The 24519-nt window shown below is 43.8% G+C and overlaps 1 protein-coding gene across 1 annotated transcript in view; it reads right to left on the bottom strand.

The window, feature by feature from the left end:
* PAMR1 (peptidase domain containing associated with muscle regeneration 1) overlaps positions 1 to 19955 on the bottom strand; it is an 89508-nt gene extending 69553 nt beyond the window's left edge. The window contains exon 1 of the mRNA XM_080931662.1: positions 19844 to 19955. Coding sequence (XP_080787788.1) covers positions 19844 to 19916 — 73 coding nt within the window. The 5' untranslated portion in view covers positions 19917 to 19955. The remainder of the gene's footprint in view (positions 1 to 19843) is intronic.
* Between the last annotated feature and the right edge of the window lie 4564 nt (positions 19956 to 24519).

Below are 24519 nucleotides of genomic sequence, written 5' to 3'. Positions count from 1 at the left end.
CTCATTTCCCTGAAAAATAGTATGTTTTGGCAGTAAAAAGAAAGAGGGTGATATTCTTGTGAAAGCCTTGAGAAGTGACGAAAATTGTGAATAAAACTTAATAAATGTTCAGAAATAGCCTCAACATTTTGGTGAGCATCTCTCCCATCATGCTTACACACACACTCACACTCACACGCACACACACACACACATACACACACACATCCGCATGTCAGTATTGATTGTGTAACCGTGGAGTCCTCCAACCTTCCAAAATTGACCACAGACTTTGTCTCAGAAACCTCTTTATTTATTTTCTAAGGTTTTTCTTTTGACATGGAAAGGTCAATGATCGTTAGAAATTGCTGCATAATTATCCTATATGCACAAGGGTCCTTCTATGCTCCCTTTAAAAAAAATCAGAGTTAACCAATACCAGGGGTCCTAATGTCTTAGCTCTGTCTTATTGAGGGAATGCCAAGGCAATCTAGACAAGGATGTCCAGTCAGCACAGCGTCCACATCCATGAATACGGTGAAGCAAATGAGGAGGACAGGAAAGACAGCTGGCTGCTGTCACCATTGTCACCACTGCTGGTCTGCAGCACTTCCGCTGTCCTGGAATGTCCTGGCAGTTTGCTTTAGAGTTATCTGGCTCTGGTTAGATGGAGAAGCAATTCCTTCAGCAGATCGTGCGTGCATGTGCAGAGGGGAATCACAGCCCCTTAAATTTTCACCACTACTGAAGACATAAGTGGACACTTATGTGGGTCTGAAGACAGGACTCTGAGTGGAAACAGGAATCTTTCTGTCCCATACTGTTGAAGTGCCGCATCATTTGTTACCCAGAGGTGTCAAGCAAAGCCATTTTACCACATGCTGCCACCTCTACGTGCTGACTCCTCCTAGCTGTCAGAGGTTGCTTCTGAGTCCACCAAAGCTTCCATAGCCGTCCCACCTAGCCTCATTTGATTAAAACCTCTGAGGTTTTTTTTTTAAACTATATTTCATTTATAAGTCTTCTGAAACAAAATGGAAGGAGACGTGCAGGCGTGCGGGCGATACACAATTAACATACTCAAGCTCCTCACTCACCACCGCTCTCTGCGTCGCTCCACAGAGGCTGTCTGGCTGCTCTAGTGCCTCTTCACACTGCATGACCTTCCTCCCTGCTGGAAGGTCTGGTCAACAGCTGGAGCCAGGGTAGAAGAATCTACTCTAGGTCACACTGACAGAATGCTTCCTGGGCCTTGAGTGACTTTATCCGTCCTCTGGAGACTTGAGCATTCTGTCTCCCAGCATTCCTCAGTCCTAGCCTGCTGAATCTCACACTCAGCGACTCGGGCTTTCTTTCTCACAGCTCCCCTTTCACTGGTCAGTGACAGTTACAAAGCCAAGTCCTTCATTAGCTCACTGTGCATAGCATGAAGTTGAATGAATTCTTTAGAAATCTAGTATTCGGCATTATGTGTGCTTGGGAGGGGAAGGAGAGTAAGAACTGGGCTTATTGCTTGCTTCTCTTCTTCCTTCCTCTTTACTTTATTGCACACTGCAGTTCTGCATCAATCCCTGTTTAAGTCACACCAGCTTAGCAGCCCAGTCTACACAAGCACTACTTAAAGTGAATGCTGCTTCCTTCATTGAACAGGTAAGGAGACAGACAGTAAATAGGACATCTCATGTTGTAACAGGTCAGAACCCCACTCTTACCAGCACGGTAAACTGGTTCCCCCAGAGTCTCAACCTCCAACTTTACCACTTAAGAAGAAAGCAAAGTACTGGGGAGATAAATCAGTTGATAAAGTACTTTGCATACAACTGTGAGGACCAGAGTTCTAATCCTCAGTCCCTATATAGCAGCACATATCTAATCTGACTCTTGGAAGGCAGAGACAGGGGATCCCCAGGGCAAATTGAGTAGTTAGATTATCCAGATCAATGGGTTCCAGGGTCAAAAAGAAACCCTACCTCAATAAGTAAAACGGAGAGTGACCAGAGAAGACCCCTGAAGTCAACACATAACATACATGTGTAGTCATACGCAAGCAGACATATACATAAGCATGCACACCACTCACACATAAACACAAAAATGTATCAGAACAGACTTTAGGGAGAAAGCATCAGCATTATTGGTAAAATAGGAACAGTTGAGTCTCATTCTGCCAGATTTTACTCTTGGCTCCATCTGTTAGTGAGGCTTTGGATGAATCTTCAGCTTCCTTGTGTCTCACTTCACTCCTCTGTAAAGTATTGGAATTGATAGTACTTCATGATTGGGAGATAGAACCCGGAGGACTCAGGAAATGCTCTGCATATTACCTGGAGGATGCAGGTCAGCAGCCATGCTCTGGGCCATATCAGTAAGTGAGTCATGCAAAAGAGAGCTTTGCTTCAAGTCATGACAAAGGCAAACTCGGGGAAGGCACTGTTATACTGAGGGCACTAGAAATGGTTGGTGTGTACTCTGTTCAAGATGATAGTACCATTGAGACCTGACCTAGTTTTAAGCCATTCACCTATATATATTAGCTCATTTATCTCTCACAACAATCCACTCATATGAATGTCACTGCAGTTGAAGATGGCGGTGACCATGAAGAAACACCCCATCTTATAGATGTGAACCTGGAGTCACACATAACTAGTAAGTGTCAGAGACAGAGTTCAAATACAGGTAGCCTGTTTCTAGAGTCAGAGCATTTAACCAGTATGCTGGTCTGGCTCACAGATATTATTCCTGATTTTGAATGGCAGCAACAACCTTAACATGTATTGGAGCTTGCTCTAGGCTGGGCACATGCTCCTTATGCACATATGTGCACATACCCCTTATGCCCATATGTGCACCATGCTTCCCTTGTGATTCCATGTGTCCATTCATTCTCAATGGCCTAATGAGCTCCCATTTTATGGATGAAGAATTGAGACAATAAAAGTTCAAATAGCTTGGCCAAAGATACACAGCACCACATCTGCAATCTCATTCCTTGGAAGGCAGAGACAGTAGATCTCTTGGGCAAGTTGACGAGTTAGATTATCCAGATCAATAAATTCCAGGATCAAAAAGAACCCCTATCTTATTAAAGCTGGGACCCTTTCTGCACCTGTGCTAAAAATACTTGGCTGTCTGGAGCCCAATTCAGACCCATCCTATTAACATCACTAGATGGGATCGAGATTTCTACCTTTCAGACAAAACGAACACTCCATTTAGAATTGCATCTCTATCTTGATGCTTCAACCAGCATCCATCCAGTCCATGAGAAGTTAGACTTCTATGGGTTCTCCCTTTCCACTTGCCTGAAAACCCAGGAGGATATCCCTGACTCCTCAGCAAAGAGAACCTTGAGGGGACCCTACACTCTAGACCCCCACATCCATTGAATCTGTTCCTCTTTTGTGCTGACAGACAACCATAGACAGGACACCTCACCACAGTGTCGACGGCCATTCAGGGGGAATGACAAATGGCTTAAAAACTCATGGATTGCCACCCAGTAGTAACCACAGCTACATGGGTGACTTCAGTGTGTCATGGCCCCAAGAACCATGTGTCCTGAAGACTTCATGCTGTTATAGAATTCTGCTCTGCTTGCTGCCCTCACTTCCCTATGTATCAAGAATTTGAAAACTCCAAGGAGGCTTCCAGTCCCTCACTGGGCAGTATTTCTAGCACTCACAATAATAAGACTTGATCTCTTTCAGGCATTGCTGCTGGAGCAGAGTAATGATTCAATCACCACCCTAGGGAAGAACTTAGAGATGTAGATTGTCAGCAATGACTACCACTTTCAGAAAAGATTTGGAAAAATAAAGTGGTTAGTGAAGCTAGGTTGAGATGTTTTTACTACTGGTTCTGATGTGAAAAAAAACTAGGCAACAATATGAAGTTAAGGACAGCACACTCTTATTAGTTACACTAAGGACCTTTTATGGACAGGAGCAAGAACAATGGTAGCACTGTCTGACGTGACTCTCGCTGAGGCTGGTGAGGACTGGTTTCTTACACCCATCTTTGTCCTCAGCTTCCTGATATGATTTATTAAGAGTTGCTGATGAGTATATGTGCATTCTGAGGATTTAAGGTAAATATGACTAATATTTATATAAAAGTTTAAATTTCTGGTTCTTTTAAGATTCTTACAAAATTACTTTTAAAGATAAATGATAAAATAATTACTCCTTTTCTTGTAGCCACAAATTCTGCCTGCCAGTAAGAGAAACTGGCTGAAAAAACTACCTTGCTTGCTCACATGTTGTTAACCTATAACCAGTTGCTTAGTTATGAATGTACATAAGTTTGGGAAAAGAATTTGTTTCCTTTACCTGTACTACATAATAATGTTATTTATTGTATTAGGGAACACACTGTGTTTTTCATAATCATTTACTAGAAGAAAATCACATTGTAATTTTAGACTCCATGGAAGATTTTGCTGGATATATAAGCTATGAAAGAAAGAATAAAGTGTGGAGGACTGGGACATTGTCCCTTCCACCTATCAACTATGTGTATGCATGTATGTATGTATGTATGTATGTATGTATGTATGTATGTATGTATGTATGTATGTATATAAAGCTTGTCTGGGTATGTGTTGTAGCTTGCAAATTGTGTGTATTTATGTATTATGTATGTGCAAAATTCTTGCAGCTTGCTAGCGGGAGCTTTGTTCTAATCATTCAATGTGTGACTGTGTATGTGTCTGTCTGTAGTTATGTATGTGTGTATATATCTATGCATTTGTGTGTATGAAGTTATTAAACTCTGCTTTTTGTTTTATACACAGTGTGTGTGTGTGTGTGTGTGTGTGTGTGTGAATTTTCTTCACTTCTCTAACTGCTGCAGCCCCTGTAAGTATCAGGATCCACCGTGTCAACTGCTCTCAACACTGTCCTCTCATCAGTTTATCCTCAGTTTACTCTCTTGTGACAAAGCTGATCTTTGGCACCATAACCTTTCTCCAGAGCCACAAATGTGTCATTGCACTCAAAGGTGACAATAACCATGAAGGTCTTTTCCTTCAAATAACATCTTTGTATAAATCACAGAGAAGGGAGTGTGGGAAACTGTGTCCTCCATGGGGCCACACATGCACAGCAGTTCAAGCAGTGTCTTCATGTTCTTTGAGCCACTCTGGATCCTTCCCACCTGCCTTTTAGGTCTTCTTCACTCTCCTCTAATACTTCCTGTCTAAGTCTGATATTTTGTTCCTATAACAAACACACAAGAATGGAGAATGTATAAACTATAGCTTTATTTAGCTCATGTTTCTGGACACTGGGAAGTCTAAGACCATACTATTTGGAATTTCCCATCTAATGATGAGGGTCCTCTTTTTATATAACGTAGTGGAGGACTTCATGATCTGATACAGTGCAAGCAACCTAGAGAAAACTCCCTTTTATATAACAAAGCCACTGTCTCCAAAGCTCAAAAGCTATTCCATTCATTAATAGACCAAATAACCTTCCAAAAGCCCCATCCCTATTTAGTATATGAACTTGGGGGTTAACTTCCCTATGTATAAAACTAGGGGACACATTCAAACCATAGTGCCTCCCATTCATATAGTGCTCAATAGGGCATAACTCACCCTATGCTGCTTCTCTTTAGAGAGAAAATTCTACATCCACAGCCAAAGATAACTCAAGACCTACAATCTTGGAGAAACCCCTGTTGCCTTTATCATCAACAACTGTAGTTCCAAAAACCTCAATGTGTGCTTCTGGGCTATTTTGAATTTGAGAATATAAAATGAACAGATGTTCTTCATTTTTATTAACATTGGTTACCGGGGGTAAATGTTCAGGGCTAGAGAGATAGCTTAGTTGTCGAGAGCACTATCTGTTTCTATAGAGGACAATTTCCAGCACCTATTTACAAAGATCTATAACTCTAGCTCCAGGGAATCTGAGACTTGGGACCTCTATGGGCATTTCCACTCACATGCACACGACCCACACTCAGACATACACCTACACATAATTAAAAGTAATAAAAAAAAATCTTAAAACCAACTGCATAATGTACTCAAATGCACTTGTCAATAGAATACACTAAAAGTTATATCAGCTGAAGAATACAAATGACCTTATTAAAGGGGATGAAATTTAAAGTGTACCTTTAACATTCAATCTGGATTTCTCTAGACCTAGAAATCTTGGTCTTCCACAGACTTTAATCAGGTATGCCCAACCCAAAGTCCACTGAAAGACAGCTATGAATGCAGCCTTGTGGGACCTGGTGCTAGGAATCCCACACAGCCGCTGCTTCTGCCACCTATGCCATTGAGTCTGGCCAGCATGCAGAAATCCAAGCTTGAGCCAGTGAGACCAGCGTTTCACTGGTGGTCTTGGTGGGATGCACATTCCTGCTGTTGCCACAGGGTCCAGGCCAAACTGAACCAAGCCAGCGATAGGCTCCAGTGCAGGATGCAAGAAGCTCCGGGAGAGAAAATCTCTTCCCAATTGGAGGTGTTACCAGCTCTTTAGAACAAAGGAACTCAGGTGGAGGAATGGTTTCTACATGGGTCTCACTCTACTTTCATGCCTAGCTCCTATATAAATACAGTTTTGAAATGGTTTGGAATCTGACAACCAGCACTAACTATTGTCCTGGCCTGAGAGCTTGGGAAGACCTTGTCTACATATTTGGGAGTGGTCATGCTTCTGCCTAGAAGTAGTCACATCTCTGTGCAGGGGAGGAACTTGGGGCATGGCCGATCCAGCTGAGGTTCATGTCACATCCTCCTGCAGAAGCAGAACTTGAGGCATGGCCAATGCCCTGGGGGAACATGCACTGCTTATGGAAGCATAAAGACTCCTGATTCTCAAGAGTTTGGGAAGCTTTCCTGCCATCTCAGTAACCACTCCCAGGGCTTCAACCAGTTTCAACCAAGAATCAGGGTTCCTAATTATGGCCTGAGTCCATGTCTAGCAGGGTAGTCTGAGTCCCACACAGACCAATATAAAAAACATAAAAGTACTTAAGCATTATAGTTTTTTTTAAAAAAAAAAAAAAACTTTATTTTAAAAAACAAAGATAAAAGAAAAAAATTAAACATTTTTACATAAATGTATGCAAATACAATCGTGTGAGTGCTTGGCTTTTTTTCTCTTTTTTTAAAGGTCTGATACTCTGCATTAAGGTCTTACTAGTTACAATGAGCAAAACATACATGTAAAACAGGATGTAACCCGGAATTAGGCAACGTTTTCTTGGTGTGTAAGGATTGAGCATGACTGGTTTTTTTTGTTTGTTTGTTTGTTTTTGTTTTGTTTTTTTTTTTTTGTTTTGTTTTGTTCTCTTTTTTTCTTGAACTTCGCACAGTCTGTGAGTTGTTTCTGGGGCAGTCCGAGCCTCTGGGGTTAGCATCCCACTATCAGTGACTGCATATTATGTCTGTTCTTTTGTGACTGGGTTATCTCACTCAGGATGATCTTCTCTAGATGCAGCCATTTTCTTGAGAATTTGGTTAAGTCATTGTTTCTGGTGGCTGAGTAGTATTCCATTGTGTAAATGTACCACAATTTTTGTATCCATTCATCTACTGAAGGACATCTGGGTTCTTTCCAGCTTCTGGCTATTATAAATAGAGCTGCTATGAACATTGTGGTACATGTATCTTTGTTGTATATTGGAGTGTCTCTGGGGTATATGCCCAGAAGTGGAATAGCTGGATCTTCAGGTAGTACTATGTCCAATTTTCTGAGGAATCGCCAGACTGATTTCCAGAGTGGTTGTATCAGTTTACAACCCCACCAACAGTGGAGAAGTGTTCCTCTTTCTCTGCAACCTCGCCAGCATCTACTGTCATATGAGTTTTGGATCTTGGCCAATCTGACTGGTGTGAGGTGGAATCTCAGGGTTGTTTTGATTTGCATTTCCCTGATGGCTAAGGATGTCGAGCACTTCCTTAGATGTTTCTCAGCCATTCAATATTCCTCAATTGAAAATGTTTTGTTTAGCTCTGTACCCCATTTTTTAATAGGGCTGTTTGATTCTCTGGTGTCTAGCTTTTTGAGTTCTTTGTATACCTTGGATATTGGGCCTCTATCTGATGTGGAGTTGGTAAAGATTTTTTCCCATTCTGTTGGTTGCCGTTTTGTTTTCTTGACAATGTCTTTAGCCTTACAGAAACTTTGCAATCTCATTAAGTTCCATTTGTTAATCTTTGACCTTAGAGCTTGAGCCATTGGTGTTTTGTTCAGAAAATTTTCTCCTGTGCCTATGTGTTCTAAGGTTTTCCCTACTTTCTCATCTAATAGTTTCAGTGTATCTGGTTTAATGTGGAGATCATTAATCCACTTACACTGAGCTTTGCACAAGAAGATAAGAAAGGGTCTATTTTCATTCTTTTGCATGCTAAGTGCCAGTTGGACCAGCACCATTTATTGAATAGGCTGTCCTTTTTCCACTGAATGTTTACAGCTCCTTTGTCAAAAATCAGGTGACCATATACTTGAGGGCTCATTTCTGGATCTTCTATTCTATTCCATTGATCCACGTGCCTATTTCTGTACCAGCACCATGCAGTTTTCAGCACAATTGCCTTGTAATATAGCTTGAGGTCAGGGATAGTGATTCCCGCAGATGTTTTCTTGTTGTTGAGGATGTATTTCGCTATTCTAGGTCTTTTGTTATTCCAGATGAAATTGCACATTGATCTTTCCAACTCAATGAAGAACTGGGTTGGAATTTTGATAGGGATTGCATTGAATCTGTAGATTGCAACTTCAAACCTCTAAAGAAGGAAATCGAGGAAGATCTCAGAAAATGGAAATATCTCCCATGCTCATGGATTGGAAGGATCAACATTTTAAAAATGGCCATCCTACCAAAGCATTATAGTTTTTTATTAACTATACTAAACCATTTTTTGAGGCAAACTTCGTATATCACAACAATGTGTTGCAATACCAAAAGGTTGGACATGTCTGGAATCATTGTGTCATTGCCAAGAGCTCACAGAATTATGGTTGCAGATTCATAACCAAATTTCATCAATGCCAGGGGAAGCCAGATGCTCCTGGTACTAAAGACAGCTGACTAGTAATGAATGTCACATGCAGGGTGACAAGAAAGGGAGATGGTTTGCAGCTGCAACAGTGTGTCCCATCAGTCCTTAACCCCTGGGGATCATGGCTACTCAGGTAGTCTAGCCCTTGCTGTAGTGATCTCCCTCAACTCTGCAAGGGCAGAATAAGATGAAGAAAGCCTTTCACTAAGGTTGTCTGGCTGCTATGCAGTGGAAAGTCTTCAGCAGCATCTCTCCCCAGACTATGATGGGAACCTCCGTGATTATACCACAGCATAACTCTCCCAGAATTACTTCTGCTAAACACTGTCTCCATCATCCCTGAAAACTCCTGCCATTGGCCCCATTCCAAAAAGACCTTAAGGCACTGAGCGTGAAAATCCATTTTCTCTAAGCCTGGGGAATGCATGGATGGCAAAACCAAGGGAAGAGAACAAGTTTCGTAAGATAAATGTCTGTTGAGCCTTTGGGAACTTTTCTTTTCTTACAGGGTCACAGATGAAGAGAATGAAGCTAAGGACTGATGAAATGAGCCATGTGTATTTCCATACTGCCATAGATGAGGAGATTGTTACTGCTGCTTCTCTATTCTCCATTGGGAAATATACACCCCCAAGGCAAGCAAGGCTGGATAGGGAAAAGGGCAATGAAACACCATTCTCTAGTCTCAGCACAATTGCTGTCATTAACACACACAACTCTGGCTACACACACTAGGGCCTCACAAAACCAGGCCTGCCAACAATCAATTAAGGATAGGTAGGGACGCGCAAGTCTATTGGCTGTCAAGAGAGGTGGTAAAAACCACTGTCTTTAATTGTTCATTCTGCTGAATTTACCAGGCTCTGATGGATATTTCAAACTTGTGGTCACACAGATGGCTCTGGATAATCATGTTAAAATAAAACACATTTACATGAACATGAGAGGAAGACTTGTGGAGAGGAAGATAGGGTGTTAGGGAGGTGAGGAGTGAGAAGGGTCAGTATGTATGGCATATGTGATTATTTTTAAAAGAAAGGGCTTATTTTTTAAAGTCCTTATTTTAAAAAACCTTAAACACCAGAATATTTTCTATCTACCTGGAATTGTTGCAACTACTTTAAATTGTTTTATTTAAACCCTTCAACCAGCTCAGACTGTGGCCATCATGATCCTTAGAAGGGATATGTATACTGTCTTAGTTGGGGTATTACTGATGTGAACAGACACCAGAACCAAGGCAACTCTTTTAAGGACATTTATTTGGCACTGGATTAAAGGCTCAGAGGTTCAATCCATTATCATCAAGGCAAGAGCAGAGCAGCACCCAGACAAACATGGAAGAGGAGCTGAGAGTTCAACATCTTGTTTTGAAGGCAAACAGGGGAAGACTAGTTTTCAGGCAGCTAGGGTGAGGTTTTTAAAGTTTACTTTCTCAGTGACAAACTTCCTTCACCCAGGTCACACCTACGACAACAAGGCCACACCTTCTAATAGTGCCAATCCCTGGGACAAGCATATTCAAACCACCACAGTCACCCAAGAAAGGTAAAACCAAGAGGGAAGTGGATGACAGATCTGAGATTTGATCCTAGCCTGTGCTTGTTTGTTACATCATAGCACATCACATATGTATCGCCTATTCATGAATACATAAGCACTCGAATCTACACTTGTATTCTGTGTACATGCATAAACAAATGTGAATATACCATTTCATCTACAGCATACCAAGACATCTACATCAAAGGTAAACCTCATATACAGTGAGTGGGAGCAGAATCCTTATTGAGAAGATCATGTGTTCCCAAGTCTGCTCAGACAAGATGCCTTTAATGAGAACAGCTGCTTTTGTTCCTCACCCATGGCCACTGCTGTCATTGCATCTGAAACAAGTCTGGGCAGAGAGGGGAGGCAGGCAACGGTGAGAGCCAAGACAGAAAACATGTTGCATGACAACAAGAACAATATTTTGTAAAGGGAGAGAAGAAGGTCACAGAAATAACAAAGAGTCAATGAAAAACTGAGATGCATGTGCTCTCTCCACGGAATACAGCCCAAGTGCTAACAACCACACTACTTCTGGGCCATACAAATTAGTTATTGTGTGTCAACTATTCCAGAAGTAATGAGGAATTGACTTGAGACTGGGGTCGAGAAGAATAGGAAGGGGTCTTGTGGTGGTGATCAGTGTAGACCCTGGACCCTGTGCTCCCCAAAATTCAAAAGTTGCTCGATTTTTTTTCTGCTGTTTCTAAAGGGGAGCTGCATCTAGTTGGGAAGGCAAGTCACAAGACTTATTAGTCTTCAGAACTATCACATCACTATGAGTGTACATCAGTCCGATTAACACCCCAGAATGCCCAATGACCCTGGGCCAATCATGTTGCTTAAAACAACTTGAATGCAAGAAGTGAATTTTCTCAGCGAGCCGTGCAGCTCGATGCTGGCCAGATTTTCTTACAGTGCCATGGATGCATCATCCTCTGTAGCAACCTTTCAACATCTTGGCAAGTACTAGTAGCAACAACATCAGATTCTGCCCATACTTTAAAAATGTCTATTAAAAAAGCCCGTACTTGTTTGGACTTTAAGATTGCCTTCTTGCTCTTTCTTCTGTAGTGGTATGATATTCTTCAATGGTTTACTCCTTTAGAGTAAGAGACTAGAAGTTTTACAACTGTATTTTATAGAGCACTAACTCTATCTGGGAGTATAAGATCTTATATCAAAAAAGGCTCTGTGACCAAACAACTTTGTTATATACTAATGATGGCTTTCTTTGCTGCTGAACTCTGCAAATCTATAATGTACTCTTTATATAATTAATCTCTGCATCCCCTGACTTATTTTATCATAGCTTTCTGGAATCTCTCTTTTGTTATTAAATATCAAGCTGGACTTGCATTTTGTGAAACTTACTTTGCAAGGGAATTGCTAGGGTGGACCTAAAATTCTCTCAACAGGTTGCAAATGTCTTAAAGAAAGGGACTTTCTTTGTCTCATTTACCATGGCATCCCAGTGCCTAGAAACATTCTTGGTGCCTGACGGGTGCTTGATAAACACTGCTGAACAGATACGTGAACATGAACATAAGAGGCGGGAGTAATTCCTGAAGTGAAGGCTATTCGTGACAAAGACAAATGCTATACTCTTCTCTGGCTATAATTCCATCTTTATTGTGGAGTCTGGTGATCCATCACATTCACCAATCTGGACATTTCTTGTCTATTAAAGTGTGTGTCTTTAAGGCTTGTGACACTTAGTAATATGTTCTGACACATGAGCCGAGGGAACCAAGCTTACCCAGAAGAGATTCTAGGCGCCATTTTGGAAAAGGGCAGTATATCCCCTAGAGGCAGAAAGCCAGGTCAAAGAGACCTGAATGAAGACACTTTGCTGACAGCTATGTCTTCCCTTAAATTCAGGTAAGACGAGGAGATGTTGGAAATATGAGATTAGAAGCTCCCAGCCATAATCTAAGCTCAGTTGGCATGTCCTAGGACACCTAAGACATTACTCCACTTTATTTTTAACTCATGGTCAGAGGAGTTTACTGGTCACCTCTAGTGAAATCTTTTGAAGGAATGAGAAGGGACAGTTTGGGCTTGAAAATGCCGGTATTTTAGTTTCTCAGAGTCCTACAACAATTTCATCTATCGAGGTAGATTGGACAGAGATGCCTTCTCCACTCAGTGGTTTTGCATTAAAGTAGCTGGCTTTTGTTTTTGTTTTGTTGTTATTTCCAAGCCAATGTTTAGGGTATGAAGACAACCACTGAATCTCCTTGTGAGCTACAGTTGGCTGGATGTGTTCCCCACTCCATTTTGGCAACAGCCGTACTCATGGTTTTCCGATCAAAAAACCAGCTGACCAGACATCTACTTATGTAGACACACACTGCCAAACCACTAACCCAGCCCTCTGAGACAGCCAGGACCTCTGTGAGAGCAGAGATGAGAACACCAAGCCTGCAGGATTAAAGCTGATTTCTCTCTTTTCCTCGCATCCCCCTCCCTCAGAGGAGAGCAGATGACCTCATTAAAGCAGGTGTATCGGCTCCCAAGGCTGAAGGGTGACAGAAATAGGTGTTTTTACTCTATGTGACACAACCCCACGATGATGGTGTCTGGCAGACACTGGATTTTCCAGGTTAAAATGACTTAGTTAAAGGACATCCTGGTAGTTATGGGAAAAAGACCTTCTGCAATATCCATCAATTATGTTATGCCGAAAAAAGAAAAGAAGCTCACAGACTTGCTCCACCTATGGCTTACAAGTGTTCAAATAATGACTCTGGCAGAACAAATCCATAAGAAAACAGGAATACATAGTGTCCAGGCCACACTGGAAATCTATCTCACACTCAGTTCTCTTCCCCTGCAAACACACTCATGATTCAGATTATAAAGACTAACCATGGAACAAAGCCATGCCCCATGTCCAGTCAGAGTGGGATCCATGACCCTGGACAGCCCTCCCTGAAGCTAGTTGGGTTTTCAGTTTGCTTAGCAGCTATTTGCTCTATAAAATGGCTCCTGTCAGGATCCGTGTGGTTCCACTGGAGATGATTTTCTGTTTTCTCCAAATCCCCCTCCCACAGGGGTGAGCAGATGACCTCAGTTGGGTCAGGCTGAGTTGTAGCATCTAAAGGATAGTCAGACATCACAGTCTTCCATCATCAGCCCAGCTGGACATACTGCTTGGGTGGTCCTCTTGTGGACTATTACAGTCCACACCTTATGCAGTCAGACTGTCGAATTCAAGACACTCAGTAGTTAACCTGGACAAGGATGGCCACTTTGCCTAAGTTCTTCCACATTTAAACTTCTTATGTTTGATGCAAGGACTGAGAAAATATATAGAAAGCATATAGCCAACATAAACTTAGACAATTGTTTAGATAACTAAACTTAAAATTAAATCCCTCAGGTATGATAGAAGCCACGTCAGAGTTGCCCCATTTTTGCTATTTCACCAACAGTGAAGAATTTGATGTAGAACCCCTACTTATTCTCAACCTACAGGAGCTAAGACTATCTCACTGGTCATCGCTGCCTGAAAAACAAAAGAAGTGGAGTCGGATCTCAGTCAGCTTTAATTTTCTCCCTTTCTTGAGAGCTGCTGTTTACAGTTATGAGGCTTAGCTTATCATACTTTTTTTTTAAGATATTTCTTTTTCTCTTTAAGAAACTTACATACAGCTTTGGCTCAGATCTAATGGTAACTGACAAACAGAATTCCTTCAGTGGGGACCAGGCTTGAAATCTCTTGGGCTATCACTGATCTAGAAGCTTCCAGTTCTGCAGCTAGCCTCTGAGTTCTTTATTTTGGAATTTGGGAACTGGAATAGGTAGCATTTCATTTCCTCTGAAAACATAAGAGGGGGGCTTGGGGCCTGTAACTATAAAATAGCCATGCAGTGAGTCTGACAGTCCCTTCCCCCTAATGAGGAAGAGATCCCAACCTTATTCATTTATCACGGAAATGACACTTCCCCAACATGCACACATCTCCAGTCAGTTGCATTGTCTAGAGCCAGCCGAGGGGGAGGCAGGTAGATAACCTTTCTTTTGTATCAGGAATCTTCTGTCCCCTAATGGGACAGATGGAAATAATTTTCTAACTTAAGGCCTGTCATAGGTCCCTTAGACACCATGGTCTCTGCTAATTCTGTCTCCAGTATAGCTCAGATGTAGGCAAGACTGAGTCAAACTCATATTCTATGCCAGGGACATTAAAAAGCCTCCCCAAGACTGAGCACTTACAAGGGCCTTATGTGCTCTATAACACTTCTGCTTCTGAGATTCTATGCTCCAAAGTACTTCAGCCACAGCTTATGGCCTAGCCTTACCCTCAGTCTCTACCACAAGCTCATGCACAAGGGAATTCGAGAGAGATAAATACTATAACAAAGTGTTAGGAGGTCACAGAGAGAAGCAAGACCAGGTCCTATAAAATATGTGGGTTTGTTGTACTTCTTCCTGCCTCTCCACAGGATGGGGCTGGCTGGCACCTCCAGCATACAGCTGGTAGGAAGCAGGGCAAGGTTATAAACATGGTCCACAGTGGTTCCAGGTCTCCTCTCTGGGTACCTAAGTGCCAGTGGTATACAGCTCAGAGAGGGCGGTCTGGAACCTGGGGTGCAAGGTCTACCTTTCCCCTCAAATGGCATCTACACAGGTGGGGCCCAGAACAAGAAAAATCCAGCCTGACTGAGAGCAAGAGAAGGACTTCCTGGAGAGTCTTAAGCATTTGGTTGAAGGCCTTCCCAGCCGCTATCCTTAATGTAGCTGCTCTCTGAGATGATCTTTTTTTGTTCATTCTGGTTAATTTGATGGTGGATGTGACTTATTCAGGGTGAACCAGGGATTAAATACCTTCTGCAGGAAGAGAAGCTCATTGTCTGAAGGTTCAGGGCTCTCTAGATAACTGATTAGCATGGAGAAGAACTCCAGGTGTTATGCTAGGTGACTCAGTGCCCATGGTCCTCAGTGGTCTGTCTTGGTTATGTATTCCAAAGCGGTACACAGACAGATAAGGAGAGACCCACTCCTACTGGTCTCAGATTTCTGAGATTCCTAGAGTCTGAGCTCATTCAACGTTGCCATTTCTTACTTCTACCTGGTAACAAAGTCCCACATGCCCTACATGGGTTGAAACACAGCTAAGGATTATGCATATATAGAGCAGGTGCTTTTAAAATACTTCCGTTAGCCAACCAATAAGTCCATAGTAGTTTGAACTTGAACTTCTAATTCAGTGTCCAGCCGGCGATGATCTTTCTTCCCACCTGTCCTTCTGGCTCTGGCTCTTCAAGAACGCAGACCACAAACTCAAGTGCTGGCAACCAGTGTCAGACACAAGAAGGTTAGGGATGCCAACTGCAGAGAGGAGCCAGTGCTTCTCAGGAAATTCAGGTTCAAACGTCCTATTAGATACTTTAGGCAAGTGGCCTCTGGGTGATCAATTTGCAGTCCTTAGATCTGTGACCTCTCTCAGCACCTCAACTACCCAAGATGGAGAAACAGTACCCTCCAAACAAGAACAGCAAGGGATCTCCTCTCGTTTTGGGTGCCTTAGTCCTTGCCAGGGTTAGATGTGCTAGATAGAATGCTACAAAGTAGTGTGATCTTGAAAATTATGCACCCAAGGTTAACCTAAGGCTCCACTACTTTGTGTTTTTTTAATTTATTTATTTATTTATTTATTTATTTATAGGAAGGGGGGCTATCTCATGATATAGCCTAGGCTAGCCTCAAACTTGCGGTCCTTCTTCAAAGTGCTAGGATTATAAGCACAAGCCACTGGCCATGCCCTGAAAGCATTTTTTTGTAGAAAAAAATATGTATATTACTATTACCTTTATAACTCATTAACTGCATGCATGTGCACACATTCGTTCGCACACACACTTATAGATCATTGCCATCAATATTTACATTGTTGATGTCACATAGTCACCAACATATATTGATTGCCAAAACCTTTCCATCATAATAAACCATAACTCTGTATTCATAAAATCACTAACTCCCAATTACTTCCTGCAGGCTCTGGCAACTGACATCTTAATTTCCATTTTAATGAATTTTACCGTATCTCATTGTGGTAGTTTGAATGACAATGACCCCTATAAGCTCATACATTTGAATATTTGGTCCCAAGTTGGTAGAACTGTTTCAGAAAGAAAAGAGGTGTGGCCTTGTTGGAGGAGGTATGGCATTAGAGGAGGGCTTTGAGGTTATGAAAGACTAGCACCATTCCCAGTTTTCTCTCTCTGCCTGCTGCTTGGGGTTCAAGATGTAAGCTCAGAGCCACCTACCTCCGTGCCCTTCTCTGTCATCATAAACTCTAATCTCCTCTGGAACTATAAACCCAATTAAACTATTTCTCCTGTTAGTTGCCTTGCTGGTAGTATTTCATCACACTAATAGAAAAGTAACCATGACACTCACAAACAGAATCAGACACTGTCTTCCCTCCTTTTGAGTGGGTCTTAAGCCCAACTAGAGAGTGCTTGGTTACCACTAATGTATGTGTGCCACTATTGCACCGTAAGGGTGATTGTACCATGCTCATCATTGTGGTTCACAGGTCATATAACCGGGTAGGACTACTGGCTGTTGCCCTCCTTTGGAAGTCTTATGGTACCATCTGAGAAGCTAGTGCTCAGGGAGAAAGCTTTCAGCTCAGATTCAGCTCAGGGGACTCCAGGTTCTGTGTCTGAAGTGCATCCACCATGAAGTTATTTTCCTGCTAGGATACTAGGCATCCTCAGAGTAGATGCTGAGGGAACACCCTCTTTATGCTCCTCACACAACCCCACCCCGGCCATGAGGCCAATTTTCATAGCTCTCCTCGGAATGTGTTAACGGATCCTTTATAAGGAACCTCCCATTTTTCTGGCCACTCCTTCTCCACATTCCCTTTCTCAGCTGCTCCCACTGGCTGAATATCTGCGCTTCCAATTATCCTCCCTGGTTGGTTTGTGTTCATTCCCTACAAGCTAACGTCTGTTGGAAGCGACACTTGTGAACTGATCCGTGCTAAGATTTCATTTCCCCAGAGCCCCATATTTTCAGAGAGGTTTCCGCTGGCAGCGCTTGCCGCTCCAGTCTGGTAGAGTCTGCGGCGTTGGGTTTCCCCTCACATGCTGTTTATGTTAGGTTTATCACTTGGCCCCATGTTTAGATTCTCCTCCTCCGATGTGAATCACATGTCTACGAACAATAACAACTTCCCGGACCAACCCACGGGGCGTTTACATACCAGATACTCCTTTTAGAAAAGTAATTAAAGAAAATGTCCTTCCAAGCTTTTGACAGGCCCAGGGAGTGGACTCATTCCCTGCAGGAAGAAATATTTTTCCTTCTCCGTTTTCTGTCTTGAGTTCAACAATGGATAGTCGTGCTAAACGCATAAAGCTGCTATTTGGTTCAGTCAGCAGCTTGGTTGACAGCTCACCTCACACCCTCCTCTGAGCTTGTTCATAGAAAAAGGTAAAAAGAGATTCCTAGGTCAACACTAAATGAGTTTTTCAGCCCCTGGGCACGTTGAGCTGTTTCCTTGCTTGTGTAGAGTGATGTTGTCTCATTTGCCAAAGCACAGAAGCTAAGGGGGGGGGGGGGAATTCATGCCACCCTGGAAGCTGGAACACTGAGCCCTGGAACTGAGAGGAAGCAAGATCCTCTAGCGTGGGTGTAGGCCACCCAGCACACCCTAGAGATGTGCATTCAAAGGGCACACCTTCAAGTGGGGATGAATCAATACAGAGTTCTCAAGTCACCCCAAGTGTTTAGGCTTTGGGATGATAAGCCCTCCTCAGAGGGATCTTCCTTCCTTCATATCTAGGCTGCAAAAGATGTCAGTGAGGTTAAATTTGGATGAGACAAGCATCTTCAGGCAAGCTCTGTGCCACTGAGATATATAACCAGCCCAAACACTCCCACCACTTGGGCAGTAAATCATTAAGGGGAGATTTAGCTGAACACAGGCAGGCTCCTGTATGTGGAAAATTTTAACCAAACATGGGGAGGGAAGTCTCACGTTTCTAGACTCTGTGTTGACATAAAGAGATGCTGCTGACAGCTGTGGTCTTTCTCTCTCTCTCTCTCTCTCTCTCTCTCTCTCTCTCTCTCTCTCTCTCTCTCTCTCTCTCTCTCTCCCCGCCCCCCCCCCGCCGGCCATTGCATTCAACAACACCCCACTCCCATCCATGTCTTTCTTGGGTCCTTGCCACCCACCTGCTAGAGCAAAATCCCTTCCTTTGGTCTGGAGCACAGGTACAGCCATCCAGCACAGAAAGGCTACTAGGGGGACAGAAACTAGAAAGGGGGGGGCTCACAGGTGCTCTTCTCTAAGCAATGGTTCCCCTCCCAGGCAAATCTCAGCTGTGCTCATCTGGAGAGGTCTTACCTTCTCTCCTCCCATCTGACCTCTCCAACTCCATGTCTCAACTCTTGGAACCTCTAGCCTTGCACCTCACCCCTTCTGAAAGACATCTTAATCCTCCCACTTCTGCTAGCTTCCTTCACCGCGCACCTCCTCACACCTCACCCTTGCAGCCACCTAAGACGGATGCAGACATAAGTCCCTGCTCCCTGACTACTAAGGACCTCTTCTGAGACCTGCCATTCCCTGGCTTCTGCTCCACGGATCTATCAAGGGGATGCCTAAAGTACTGTCATGTCCCAGCCTCTCTTGTGCCGCTAGTTCCCTCCTGGGAACTGTGGGTTACAAATACCACATGCGAGGAAACAAAGAAGCCAAGACTCGTTCAAAACAAACGCTGCACACCCAGAAACAGACTGCCCATTTCCTCTCCGCTTCTGCTTCCCACTCCCCAGGATGTGTGCTCTTTTCTGAGTGAGCAGAGCTTCTGTGCTGGGGGGGGGGGGGTCTGTTTTGAGGAGCTCCCACATTAAAACTTTATCAAGTAGGCTTCATTGGAGGAATGTCCACCCAATCCCTGTTCTTTACCCCAGCGGGACTCCTTTCCCAGGAAACTTTGAGTTTGCAAATCAGAGCCAGAAACTCACAGGGAATGGACTTCCCGGGGCATTGTGGTCCTTTAAAAAGACTAGATAGATAGATAGATAGATAGATAGATAGATAGATAGATAGATAGATAGACAGACAGACAGACAGACAGACAGACAGACAGACAGATAAACACTAGTCCCACAATTAGGAGTATCATCCTGTTCTTAGGGTGGGCAACAGAAGCATCAGGACCCCGAGCCAGGAACCCCAGGTTAATCACTGGAACAACCCCCAACCTTTCCAGCTCCCCCAATCAGGCCCCGCAGAGGGCTCCCAGTCACTAATAGTACCTCTTGGCAAGGAGGAGATGAGAAGGAGCTGAAGGAACGCGAGCCCCAACTGCACCCATCGGTCCAGCTCCATCGTTCCTGCTGCTGCGCTGCCGCTGGTGACTGGAGTGACGCCTTGGCGAGAACAGGACAGCGGACTCCACTCCTGCCGGGACCTCCCCAAGCCCCAGCTGAAACAGAGCTCCGGTTTCAGCTCGCCGGGCTCTCCCACCCACAGCTAGGGGAACCACCTTCGGCCAGAGCGACGTCAGCCCAAAGCTCTCCTCTTAACCCTTGCGAGGCCCGGGGAGTCGTGACCACGCCTGGCGGCCGGTGCGCCGCGACCTGAGGGGCAGCAGCGGGATACCAGAGCCCGCTCAGTCTCCCTGGACTTCTGTGGTCAACCTTTGGTGATGGTGAAGCACCTGGCTAGGAACGGAAGTAGAAATGGTTGTGGGGCTTGTAAGATGAAGCTAGGAACGACGCTGACTTGAACATCCTGCACCTGAGTTAGAAAGCTGAGCAGAGAAAGGAGGATTGGAGGCTGGGATGGCGGTTCGCATGGCACTGATGAGAGGCTGAGACCGCCTGATGGTAGTAGAACCTGAGATGAGAGGCTTATAGAAGGAGCCGAGAAAGACGGCACAGAAGGCTGGAATGGGACTCTGGCACAGGTGTTGGTTGTAATCCCCTCAATGAGCCAGACAGAGCCAGATTAGAAGTGTGGCCTGGGGACGGGCTGGGTAACAGAACTGTTTACTGTTCAAGCGCTTAGGACCAGAGTTTATTCCCTGAAATACATGGAAGAAGAGACTCCTAAATATTGCCCCTCCCATCTCCATGGGAAGCCAAGTATGTCCTTCCCCCAACAGGTGATGGGAGGATAAAGGAAACCTCTTGAGATTCTATAAACCCTATCCCACAGTTACCTGGCAACAGCCAGGTATACCCCACCTCACAGTTACCTGATAATCCGCCCCAGTTACCTGGCACTATAAAAAGGGCTGCTAGCCCCCTCCTCTCTATATTGCTTTCTTGTCCCCCCCCCCCCCGTCTCTTCTCTCACCATTCTCCCCCCCCCCCCCCGTCTCTCTCCACCTGCTCATGCCTGGCCTCTACTCCTCTCTTCTCTCTCCTCTCTTCTCCCTCCTCCCTCCTCCTTCCTCCCCCCTACCCCCTACCCCCTACCCCTACCCCCCTCCCCGTCCCCCCTCCTCCCTCTCCTCTCTCCTCCCTCCTCCCTCCTCCCCCCTCCCCCTTCCCCCTCCCCCTCTCCCCTCTCCCCTCTCCCCTCTCCTTCTCGCTCTCTCTCTCCCCCTCTCTACCTCTACTACCCTCTTAACTCTCCCCATGACCTTAATAATCTCTATTCTGTATTATACCTTACTGTGGCAGGTCCCTCAGGGGGAAAGGATTCCCAACATGGGTCCTCCAGAGGCTCCCTTGCCCCCAAGCCTCGAGGTACCTCCATGGGCCATATCTCCCCTCCCACTGTCTTCATTCTTTTCCTAACAAAACTCACCTGCACTCCCCCTCTCCACACTCCTCTGCCTCGAAGCTCTTTTTTCCCCTTTTCTGCTCTGAGCAATTGCAGTTGAGAAATGCTGCCCTTTGTATACACTACTGGGAAATCTTGATCTGAGTTCATGGTGGTGCTGAGCGCAGCAGCGCAAGATACTTCCGAAGAGCAGACAGGTAGGACTCTGGTGTCTCTTTCCCACAAACAGGGAAAATGAGCCCTTGAGGGTTAACTCATCTAAGGTCACACAAGTAAGGGGCACAGCTGGGATTGAGCTGTAGTCCTAACCACTGTGCTATATAGCTTCAAAGGTAACACCCATATAAAAGTAAGTGCAACCCTGTATGATCAAGATGTACAATTGGCACCATTTCCTATAAATTCTGGAATCAGAAATAAAGATTTAGATTTTAAGCCACATGCGTAAGACACTGAGCTACAAATGGCATGACATAATTTGGACCTGGGGATCTGGGATATGCCAATACTGTTTGTGGTGTTACATTAAATCCCAAAGTTATGAGACACGGATGATTCTTCAGGCCAAGGCTAGTGAGAAAAGCAGTATCTCCGTCCATGGAAGAGAAGGGTGAGAAATTCCTAGAAGGAAGGCTGAAACTGACCAGTACCCTTGAGAAACTGCATATATATGAGTCAGTCTCTAAATTGTTTTTATTTACTTTTTTTTTTTTTTTTTTTTTTTTTTTTTTGCTCAAAGTATGTATGGCAATGTTAACCAACAAAATGCACTTTAAATGGTTTATGTAGATGATGAATGGATGGATGGATGGATAAATGGATAAATGGATGGATGGATGGATGGATGGATGGATGGATGGATGGTAGGCAGACAGTTAAGTGACAAATGACAGATACATAGTGGATGGATAAATGATAGATAAATAGATAGATAGATAGATAGATAGATAGATAGATAGATAGATAGACAGATGCATACAAATAGAGTAATGGTAAATAATTGAGGATATATATTATGATATAGTTTTTATATATGTATATATATATATATATATCATCTGTGGTGTGTAAGAGGATGTGTGTGGAGCTTGGGTGTGGCAATGAGCAAGAACATAATATGAGTGTGGCAGGGTTTCTACATTTTATCCTCTAGTTCTTGGGGTACTTTGGTGATTTTGAAAAGCAAAATCCCAAGAAGACCATCACCCTGGTCTATCCATGGAGGCCTGGAACAGAGAGCAGACCATGGAGGTGGAAGGAACAAGATGACACAGTTTGGGGAAGGGCGCGCAGCACTCTCGGGACAGTTTGGAAAGGCAGGAACTATGACACAGGGCTCTCTTTCTGCGCTCAGTGCGATGTGGTTGATCACTGGAGGCCAGGGCTAGTGAGAATGGCTGGCCCTCTGTTCACCATTCCACGACATGTGTCCAAGCCCTTGCTTCACTCGCTAGCTGCATGACACTAAGCGAGCTAATCAACTCTCTCAGCTTGTCTTCAGTATACAGTGGACATAATGATCAAAACTGTTTTAGAGACTCTCAGAAAGATATAAGATTATTCACGTAAAGATACTGCACAACTAGCACAAACTGGCTGCTGTGAATAAATATTAGGCACCATCCTTGTCTGTCCTGAGACTGACCTTTAGGACACTCAGTGTGAGCGTTCTTCTGCATTGTCAACTTCTCCAACCAGGAGACATTTGTATGAACAAGCATCAAGAATGGCACTGAAGCCAGCTGGTGGTGGCACACACCTTTAATCCCAGCTACATGAGGAAAGACACAAGTTAGTTATTATAACTCTAATGAGTCTAGAGGAATCAATATACAAACCCTACTACATAGTGCTTGGCTCCCACTAGGTCCCTTATATATTTATGACTTCTCACAATTGTGCCCCTGGAAACTCATCATCCTTGTCCTTGGCCACTTCTCCACAAGTGAATTGCTCTAGTAAGATGCCCTAAAAGCACTAGGTGTGCTGGTGCACTCTCCTGATACAGCCCCAGGAGAACTGCCTTGGTTTGGTGGCTAGCCAGTCTTGTCTAATGGGTGAGCTCCTGGTCAATGAGAGATCCTACCTCAAAGGAGATGAACAGCATTCCTGAAGAGGGCCAAGGCTGTCCTCCAGTCATTATATACAGATACACATGCATGTATGCTTATTGTACTTTCATGTGCACAAGAGTGCATGCAAACATGCATACACATGTGTACTCCCAAGCATACGGATCATGAATATATTTGAATTTCTTTTTATTGATCTGTTTTCTACTAGTCTAACTGACAGAACTCAGTCAATGACTGCAAAATGGTTACAGAAAATAATAAAACTTCCCCTTATTTATAAACCTAATTGGGTACATCCTAAGAAAGTTTCTGGTTTCAGGTCTTAGCTTCTTTAGAACTAAGAACTACAAACACAGCCCCTTCTGTCTGAAATCCTCACAGGGCTTTGCATGCTAGTTTGAGCCGCTAATTTGAGCTTCCTGGTTTTACTAGACAAGGAAACTTAGAAAGCATGCTGAAAAAGAAAATACTCTGCTATATAAGGGAGTGTGAACATCTATGTAGGTGATGGAAAGCAGTGGTCATCAGAGAGTGTTTCCTTAAGCTTCACAGAAGCTGCTGGGCTGCGAGAGGACCAGCAAGGCTGTGATGATGGGACCGGAAAGTCCGTTTATCAAAGGCTGTGCAGCTCTGGTGAATCCCCGTTCTCCCATCTACATACAGTGTTGCTGCCTGTGCTCCCACTGACAACAGTACCATTTCTAAATATTGTTCTAAATAAGGTCTTCTAAAAAGGGATGGCTCGTGGAGAAGGGGGACTTTGGAGGAGCTCTGAGAGTCTCAAAAAACGAAGACTTTGTCCACCATTTAGTCGGAGGAAGAAAAAGTCACAACCCTCTTCCAAGTCTCAATTAAAAACTTTTCTTGACGAGTTTTTTTTTTTTTTTAATTTTGACTAAATATTGTTTTTAGATTTATGGAAAATAGTTCTGTACATTTAAGCAGTTTTTGAGTTCAAGCTATAAACAATGAGATATTTGCAAGGCCTGCACTCCAACTTTAAGAGAGTACTCTTGGGGAGGTAGGGATGGGTCAGAGATTAAGTTGCTATTGCAAAGGACCTTAGTTCTGATTCAGTACCCACCTAGTGGGTCTCACAACTATTTGTAGCCCCAGTTTCAGAG

The sequence above is a fragment of the Micromys minutus genome (assembly GCF_963924665.1).
Source record: "Micromys minutus genome assembly, chromosome: 17".
Taxonomy (NCBI): domain Eukaryota; kingdom Metazoa; phylum Chordata; class Mammalia; order Rodentia; family Muridae; genus Micromys; species Micromys minutus.
This window is presented reverse-complemented; position numbering and strand designations above follow the sequence as displayed.